At 32.8% G+C, this 9,852-nt stretch overlaps 1 protein-coding gene across 1 annotated transcript in view; it reads right to left on the bottom strand.

The window, feature by feature from the left end:
- Cylc2 (cylicin 2) overlaps positions 1–8,634 on the bottom strand; it is a 9,447-nt gene extending 813 nt beyond the window's left edge. The window contains exons 1-4 of the mRNA XM_028779858.1: positions 8,596–8,634; positions 3,985–4,025; positions 1,685–1,806; positions 23–479 (exon numbers count right to left, since the gene is read on the bottom strand). Of these exons, the coding sequence (XP_028635691.1) occupies positions 23–479; positions 1,685–1,806; positions 3,985–4,025; positions 8,596–8,612 (637 nt within the window). The 5' untranslated portion in view covers positions 8,613–8,634. The remainder of the gene's footprint in view (positions 1–22; positions 480–1,684; positions 1,807–3,984; positions 4,026–8,595) is intronic.
- Between the last annotated feature and the right edge of the window lie 1,218 nt (positions 8,635–9,852).

Genomic DNA, 9,852 nt, shown 5'->3' with positions numbered 1-9,852 from the left:
TTACCCTTTGTGCCCTTTTTACTGGCCTTGGCTTCCTTCTTCACACCGGCCTTTTCACTTCCAGATTCTGAGACTGAATCTTTACCCTTTAGGCCTTTTTTAACTTTCTTGCTGTCTTTCTTCCCACTAGCCTTTTCACCTTCAGATTCTGAAGATAATCTTCCCTTGTCCTTCTGTAAATCCTTTGAAATTTTCCTGGCAGCTGGTTTGGGACTTTCTTGCTTGTCTGTCTTTAACGCTGTCTTCTCTTTCGCTTCAGATTCATCTTTTTTCAGTTTCACTTCTTTCTTTGATTTTTCTGAAGTCGAAGGCTTGTGTGTGCCCGCTCTTTTAGACTCTCCCTTGCCAAAACGAGATGGTTTTGGTGGAAGGCCCTTCCTGGCAGCTAAATAAACGGATGGTCTCTCGGATATTCTCATCAGGGAACGGTGCATCCATAATGGTGGTCTGTGAATTCCTAATTTTTGTTCATCAATTACCTCAATGTTGGTAAGAGTAATGAGGGGGAAAACATGGTTTATATAGCTTTTTATAATAAGATACCGCATACATATTTTAATTTGAACTGGAAATACCTTTTGAATATATATTTTTAATAGTCTTAAAATATATATTGTAAAAAGCGGATACATTGTGGATATTAAGGTCTATTCCACCTTTGAATTTCATTATAATTTAGAGTAATGGTCAATTTTATCCCTGCTTGTGATTTACTTTTAGTGGGGTCACAATCTTTCTTTAAGATTTAATGTTAAAATTTGGTAAAAATATCCATTGGTCCATGGCACATTAAAAACTCTCTTCATTATTAGGAGAGGTTAATTTTTAACCTTTAAGTAGGCATTTTTGGGGGAAGTGGGTACACTATCTTTCTAGATGAAATTTAATAACTAGTTATTCTCTGAAATAGAATGTCTTATTTGCTCTTATCTCAACCTATAATGTCATTTTCTGTACTTTATAATGGTACCTACAGTTACAGGTACAACTCTGAAAGTTCTTGACTTTATATAAATTATCATCAATTGAGAACATAGTCTACTATGGTTACACATTTATAAATATAATTAATTTTCAATTTCTATCAAAGTATTTGGAACAATTAAAAGACAAATTGCTAATTTTAAAGAAATTTGAACAATAAAATAAATTGAGTAAAATAAAAAGGAAAAATAGAAGTTGATCATAATTGTTGGGATTCATTCCTAAAATAAAAAGATGATCATTCATTATTTAAGGCAAATTTCTTTAACCACGAATTACTCCAGAGATTTTGAAAATACTTATCTTCCAGCTTTCATTTTTTTTAATTCTAAATTTTATTTTGAATTAAGGAAGCATTAAAAGTTCACCAGGGTGTAGTATCATTGCAGGACACTACTCTGATAGTTTATATTCAGTAAAATTTTCCTTGATATTCACATTAATTGTGAATTGAAGTATCTTGAATTTTTGCTCTATAAACACTCCATTTATTTCAGATAATAACATTGAATGAAATGTTAGCATACTCTAGTTATCATTAGTCAAAATGGATGGCAATTATATAAAATATGTCTATCATGACAAGACTCCTGTTAGCCCTTATCCACAAACCACAGTTTACAATGTATGACTTTACAAGATTATTGTTACTAAGTGGTTACTTATTGTTAATATATTCATTGTATTTTAATATACTTACAGGAGCTGTATTGTTCTGTAACTGAGAAGGTAGTGATCTCCGTTTCTTTCCTGGCCTTGGTGGTTTGGGAAATGCCAGGGAAAAGTATTGCTGATTCCATGATTTTTTGCTTAATTCACTGACTAAAATAAGAAAGATAACATATGCCTTGCTATGAATAGAATTTTGTCTGAAATGAAATGGACATGCATGTGATATATACAATACAATGAATGAATAAATGAGGCATATCACAGCTTCATTTATTTGTTAGATTGAAATTCTCTGTAATCAAATGAAAATTTGATTTGTACACTAACCAGAAATAACTAATTGATCAATATTCATAATGAAACTAATGTGGTCTATAATATAAAATAAGAAAAAGAGTATTACTCCTTCCATTTATATATTGCTCTCTTCCAGTTTAAACACATTGCCATGTGGTTTTTAATTTGAATATAATCTTGCTGAGTATAGAAAGATAAAGTGGTAAGCACTTCTGTAGCTACCAAGAACCATAAAGCATGCAGAAAATATGAGTTTGAATTTAAGTACTAAAACTTAAAATCCTATCAGATAGTATTCACTTTCTCAGCTATAAGATGACATGTAATATATTCAGAGACATGCTGTTGTTAATAAATCTTTGCTAAATAAAAATATAAGTAAATAGTAAATGATGATGAAGTTCACAGAAATAACAGTAGCAATGAGTAGGGGCATTTCAATTACAACTGATGCCAAGTAGAGATACCATCACTCTATTTGAATATATGAGCTATAGCAAATTTTAGAGAAACGATTTCCTACTAGTCTTCAAAGGACAACATTAGCATCAGTGATTAAAAGTGTATAATGAAGATAATATTCAAGCTTCACTGAAGAAAGAAAGCAAATTGGTACTTAAAGGCTTTTCAATATTAAACCTATTTGCTTTGTCTATTACTTATATACAATAAATATCAACAATTAGGAATATAGTAAGAGTTTTTAGGTTGATGGTATTTAGTTTCTTCACTGCTTTTCAAATACAAGATCCTTGTGTTATATTATTTATAAAATTACTTCAGTAAATTTAAAACCATGCTTACATAATATATACCTATGTTCACACCTAAGTATTCACTTTGCACACAAGAAAGCTTTTCTGGCAAATAAACATGGCATATTAATAATATCCCACTGTAGCTTTTTGACACAGTGGAAGACAACACATGTCTAAAATTAATCTTGTAAGAATTTTGGAAACAACCAACCAATTGAGCCTGATTTGACATAAGACCTACATGAGATGTAGCCTAGACTCAAAACTGCTAAGTTATCAAGATCCCAGAAACCTAGGGTCAAAGAAAATACTACTGATCTTTAAAAGATTGGCGATAAAATGCCTCCTAATTATATTTATTCTGTAATGCTCAAAGATCATTTTCTTCTTCAGCCATCATCAGAGAATCTTTCTCCTGTATTGAGACAAATACAAAGAGCCACAGCCAGGCATTACACACATGCTCGCACGCAAATGCAAATACACACACACACACACACAGACAGAGACACAGAGAGAGAGAGAGACAGAGACAGAGACACAGAGAGACAGAGACAGAGAGAGAGACAGAGAGAGAGACAGAGATAAAACAAGAGAGACAGACTTATAAAAACAGGCAGAAAGAGAGAGAGAGAGAAAGAGTCAGACCCTGACAAAGATGGGGGGATCTTGGAACATTGAGCTCTAAATGGGATATCTCTAGCAAATTCTTATGCTAAGAGCTTAGGAAACTCCATGGAAAAAGAGGTGGAAAAAGTAAAAGAATCAGAAGGGATGGAGGACACTGGGAGAACAAGTCCCTCTAAATCAGCTTCAGTAAATTCATAGGAATTCACAGAAACTGAAGCAACAAGCACAGGGCATATTGAGTCTGCGCCAGGTCCTCTGCTATATAGGAAGACTTTCAGTTTGAGTTTTTATCGGACTCCTGAGTATGTGAGTGAATGTATCTCTGTTTCTTGTGCCTTTGCTTGAGCTTTTTCTTCTGTTTCTTTTCCTTATCCAACTTTGATGTGATTTCTTTTCTTATTATATTTTATTATGTTTTGCATTTATCTCTTTGCAGCCTGTTCTAGTCTAATGAGACAGAAAGGGAGTACAGCTGGATGAGAGATGTGGGAAGGAACTGGGAGCAGTAAAGAGAGGAAAAGTTGTAGTCAGGCTATATTGTAAACCAGGAAAGGGGATAACATTTGAAATGTAAATAAAGAAAATAATCAATAAAAAAGTGAAAATTAAAAAAATTTAAAATAATTATTAAACTCTACCTTACCTGGAATATAATTATCGTATGCTCCATATGTTACTTTTAGGCTATTGAAATAAAAGGGAAAAGTTTTAATGATTTTATACAAAAAACATTATTATATGTAAGCAATCATCACCAAACAGGTAATTATTGATTTTTCAGTAATTGTAAGCCAATCTCATCTACGGGACAGTAGGAATGAGTGAACATTATTACAACTTCACCAAAGTTAATCTGTGATAGAGAATCTATCTATCTATCATCTATCTATCTATCTATCTATCTATCTATCTATCTATCTATCTTTCTATCTGTATTGTGTAGAGGAGAGAGAGGGGTGAGAGAGAGAAGGAAAGAGAGATTTAAAGCCTACTTTCTTATCAAATTTGAATTTTACAGGCTTTCAAAAATAATTGTATAGATATTTTAAGAAAATTATCAAGTTAACAAATTATGTTGTAATTAATACCTTCTCACTTTCTTTGTTTCTTGTCATAGAAAAACACTTGCTACTCAGAATGAACATATTGTTAACCAATTTTTATTTATTGTAAAGAGAGATCAACAGCAATATGCATTAGTGCTATTGCCCTATACTTTTCTACTCTGCAACAAATGGACAGCAATTGCTGATCCTAACTGAAGCAGAGCATTAATTGTATACTCAAATACACCTCAAGTATACTTAGTTTCTCAGTTTTCCATTTATTTTTTTCATATGCATGGGAATGTGGTGTTTGCATTTGTATGAATGTTTGAAATATGTGCAGGTACATGTGTGTGTTAGTGTATAAGCATGTGTGTATATGTACATGGGAAGGCTAAACTCAATGATTATCTTCAATATGTACTGAAACATAGTACTTCACTTGATGGCAGAGCTCACTGATTTAGCTCGTCTAAATTGCTTGCTATGACAATCCTGTCTCCATGCACTGGAAGCATAGGCATGCATTTATATATTAATGACAGTTACATGGATTCTGGAAATCTGAACTGTTCTTAGGCTTATACATCAAGTACTGAATGCAATGAGCCACCCATTTACCTCCATATTTTACTTATTTGATAATATATGAAGTTAAAAATCAATCCTCCATCTTTGTCTCAACTGTAGAACAATTTTCTGGTCATTGAGTGTACATAGCTGAGTTATTTTAATGGTCCTGATCTTTCATCAGCAATTTTTTTTAATTAAGAATTAAATACAAAATGAAATATATCAATATGTTGGAATACTATAAGGTGTCATAAAACAGAATCTGTAGATTTGATACCTCATTATGCCAAATGATTGTTTAAAATCAATCTTTTGAATCTTTGTATAAAAAAACAATAAAACAGTATAAAGAAAAAGGGAGGAGAGAAAAGATATTTCAAATCATTTTAGGTCAATATTAATATATCACAAACTGTCAAGATTACTAAAAATTCATAATACAGAAAATCACTCCTTAATAACTAGGTCCATAATACTTTAAATTTCAACATATTCTTCTAAAAAATAAAATGATGGATCGAATAATAACTGAAGTTTACACTCCACAATAAAATTCAATTTAAAATAAAATTAATGGCACATTCCTCACAATAAATAAACAATATGATTAACATAATATGCAGAACAAATTATGAAAATAATATTCATTTATATTTCATTCATTTATTGCAAGAAAATAGAACTATAAACTGTTAATAGCAAAATCAATACTTTAAGATTGTCTATCTCCTATAATATGAAAGCAAAATCACTTACTCCTATGACCATTATGTCTAATATCCATTCCTTGTTTTACAACAATAGAGACATGGAGATTGGAATGACCAGAGTCAATCTATGTGTATTCACAGAAGAGTTGAATGGGTAAGTAAAATGCCTAATACAATTCATTTAAAAAAATGCATTGTTGACTGAGTGTGCTAAGGTTATAGATTGTAGTTGTTTAACTGTGTGATGGTAAGTTCTAATTATTGATTTGATTCAACATAGGATCACTGGGGAAATAGTGTCTGCAAGGGTTAGATGGTGGTGACTCATGACTTTAATTCAGTGTTGGAGAGGCAGAGTAAGATGTATTTCTGACTCTAAGGCCGGCCTGGTCTACAAAGCAAGTTCCAGGAGAGCCAGGGCTATAGGGAGACCCTGTGAGGTTCAGGTGAAGGAAGTGAGAATGTCTGTGAGGGGATTATCTAATTACATTGATTCATGTGGGAAGATTCACCCATAGTGGCAGTACCTTCCATGGTAAGAGAAAGTGAGCTAACCAATAGCATGCACACATGAGTTCATTGTTTTCTGCTGTAAACTATGGTGGAGATACAGTGGGGTCCCTCAAGATCTAGTCACTGTGATTTTCTGACATGGTAGATTATAACCAGAAACTAAGAGATGAATAAACACTTTTTCTAGGATTGCTTTTATCAAATAGTTTTTATCCTGGTAGTAAATATGAAACTGAAACCAATTACATAATTTATAATTCTATATATCTGAAACTGTGAGTTATAATTTAATGACATCAAACAAATATATGAAGAAAAAATTTAACAGCTAAAGTTAACATAAATAACATACTGAACACATGGTCTTAAATATCTACAGAGCACTCCACATAACAAACATAGATTATTCATTCATCTTAGTGAAGTATTCTCTAGGATAAATTAGAATAGAAAAATAAAAGTTTTCAACCCGTTAATGCAACATTGGAATCTCACAGAGTATCTTTTCTTATAATAATGAAATAAAACCTCAAACCAATAAGAAAATACTTTATAACATTTAGACAATTCAAATCCAAGAATATTAAAGACATTACTCTTTTATTAATTGGTTTTCTACAATTTATGTATTATATTTATTTATTAAATTGGTGTACTAAATAACAAATTTCCTTGTGTTATTTTCATACACACAGGACTATTTGACACTATCTCACAATATAAAGATGCATATACAGAAACACACAGAAATTCACAGACACACAAACACACACGCATACACACACATATCTTCTCTCTCATTCTCCCTGTAGCTCCCACAACACACAAACCAGGTTAATTCATTTAATAAATTTTTCAGTTCCATCTATTTTTCAGCAAATCTTATACTCTCACTTTTCTTTACAATTAAATTAAATTCTACTGTGTATACTATAGTTCCATAATCCATTAATCTTTTGAAGGATGTCTAGACTAATTCCATATCTTTGCTATTATTGATGAATAAGCAAATATCTCTGTTTAATCACCAGTATGTTAAGAGAGAAATAGAGAAGCAAAGCTTAAATTTCTTGAAACAATTGACTATGGAAATGCAGAATACCAAAAATTTTATACTAAACGGATTATACATTTAAAAATATCTGCTACATCAAGTATTTGGACATATCTCCAAGAAATACATTTATTCTACTTCAACTGCAAAAATAAGAAAGGAAGCTCAATAGTATTGTGTTTGTGAAATAAGGTAGCATAGAAACACAAGTGATATATTATCTCAAGAATATGTCATATAAGCGGTTGATATCATAGATGTAGGATTAGGATTAGAATGATGGTCATTAGATACTGTAAAGTGTGTGTTAAATACTTTTCCTATTAGTGTGATAAAACACTCAGACAGGGAGGCAGAGGCAGGCATTTCTCTGAATTTGAGGCCAGCCTGATCTACACAGTGAGTTCCAGGACAACATGTTATATTCCAGAACACTGTTTAGTTTGGAATAGCTAAGTTCCTCAAGTCCTAAACACATTCATGGGAAATGGACTCAGAGCATCTTAAGACTCTTTTATAAACAATGATACGATCCAGGGAAGTGGGCTCTGGGACCCACAGAAGTTTTTTAATGTTCAAATTTGTACAAATCAGATCATCTACAGTTAACATGAATTGTAAAAGGTTTAAAAGAGCCAGCCTCCCCTTTATATTTCTCAATTCCATTCTTTTGTCTTGCCTTCGGGATTTCTACACAAGGTTTTACATGATTGAAAGGGATTTTGTTTATTAATTATTAATTAATTTATTTATCTCACTGATTTTCATAATTGATTTGGACAGAAATAGCTTAAGTGTAAGAAAACTATTATTATTGAATTACTTTCTCTGTCTAGATAGCCTGCTTCATATGTCAGAATACTTTACAACTCAGATTTCATCAAGAAGAGTGCAGTTCACAGCCTAATAGTTTCCTTCATGTAGGAATTTCACCATTATACTTCAGCCTTAAAACACCTGACTCATGGCCTTTAAGGTTCACGCATCATTTTTGTAACAAACATAAAACATGTTCCCATAAATTTGTAAGTGGCCCAGAGAGGGATGATCCTCCCTTAATTAACAATAATTCACTATATTTTATGATAATTTCTAAATTAATCATGACATGAAATTAAGACTTTTAGAAAAAAAATCCAAATCTCCACATTTCACTGAAGTAGAGAAAATAAATCTTATATCAATGTAACCAATGCTATTGCCTAAGAATGAAGCTCAGTAATTTAAAGCCATCTTCCATGCTTATGATTGGCCTAAAATCAACATAATGCACATTACTTCACAGGAAAGATAATAACTGCTCAATTAACTGAGAATTTCCATTATTTTAAAACAGAAAACTTGACAAAAAGACTTACAATCTTGGTATAGACATTTCTCCCACCTGTGACGTGCCAGGGCCTAAGTTTGGTGATATGAAAAAATGATGTCATAAAGAGAACAAGAACCCTGTGTCATAAGGGGAATGCTGAGAGCCTCTATGCTTGGATTTTCTGTCATCTAAAATTCTAAGAATAGACTGCACTATCATTCATCCTACTGAGTAAGCCTAAAAATCAGTGATAGTTTAATAAATACTTGTTGTCTAAGATTTTTAGATATTAACATGATTGGATTGTTTGTTTGTTTTATTTTGTTTTTATTCTCTCATATTACATCCTGACCACTATTTCCCTCCCTCTTCTTCTACCCCTAGTCCACCTCATCTCTCCCCCAAATCCACTCCTCCATTTTTCTTCATAAAAAAGCAGGCCTCTCAGGAATACCCACCAAACATGACATATAAGGATGCAATAAGTCTAGGCATATATCCTCATATTAAAGGTGAACAAAGTAGTTCTACAGTATCAAAGGGGTCCAGAGAGCAGGCAAAAAGGTCAGAGACAGACACTACACAACCATAACATATATGCAGAGGACCCCTAGGTCAGATTCATACAAGCTCCTTGATTGTAGGTTCAGTCTCTGTGAGCCCCTATCAGCACAAGGTAGTTGATTGTGTATATATATATATATTTGGTAATGTCCTTGAGCCCTTGGGTTCTTACAATCCTTCCTCTTATTCTTTAGATGGGTTCCCTGAGTGCCACCTAATCTCTGTATCTGTTCTCATCAGTTGCTGGATGAAGCCTCTCTGATAACCAATCTTCAGGCTCTGGTCTACAAATACAGCAGAATATCATTAGGAATTAGTTCATTGATTTTTTTTTCAGACATGTTTGGCTCGGTCTTAGGTCTCTGGGTTATAAGATCTCTAGTTCCTGGCCCTCTAGGAAGTGTCAGACATGTGATCCCTGTGATGACTTGAGTCTCAAGTTGGACCAGTCATTGGTGGCCACTCTCCTAAGTTCTGTGCCACCTTTAACACCAGCACATCTTGCAGGTAGGATAAATTGTAGATGGAGGGATTTGTATCTGGCTGGGTTGATGTCCCAATCCCTCAACTAGAAGCATTGCCTAGATAAATTAGGGTTTTGGGGGTTTTTTTGGTTGTGTTTTTTTTTCTTTTCTTTTTTTCTTTGCTGTGTTTTGTTTTGTTTTGAGAGAAGGTCTCTCAATGTAGTCCTGGCAGTTTTAAAAATTCCTATGCAGACAAAGTTTGCCTCAAACTCACA

This window comes from Grammomys surdaster, unplaced genomic scaffold (genome assembly GCF_004785775.1).
Source record: "Grammomys surdaster isolate TR1022 unplaced genomic scaffold, NIH_TR_1.0 363, whole genome shotgun sequence".
Lineage (NCBI taxonomy): Eukaryota > Metazoa > Chordata > Mammalia > Rodentia > Muridae > Grammomys > Grammomys surdaster.
Note: the sequence above shows the minus strand (reverse complement) of the source record. Positions and strands in the feature narration are given on the sequence as shown.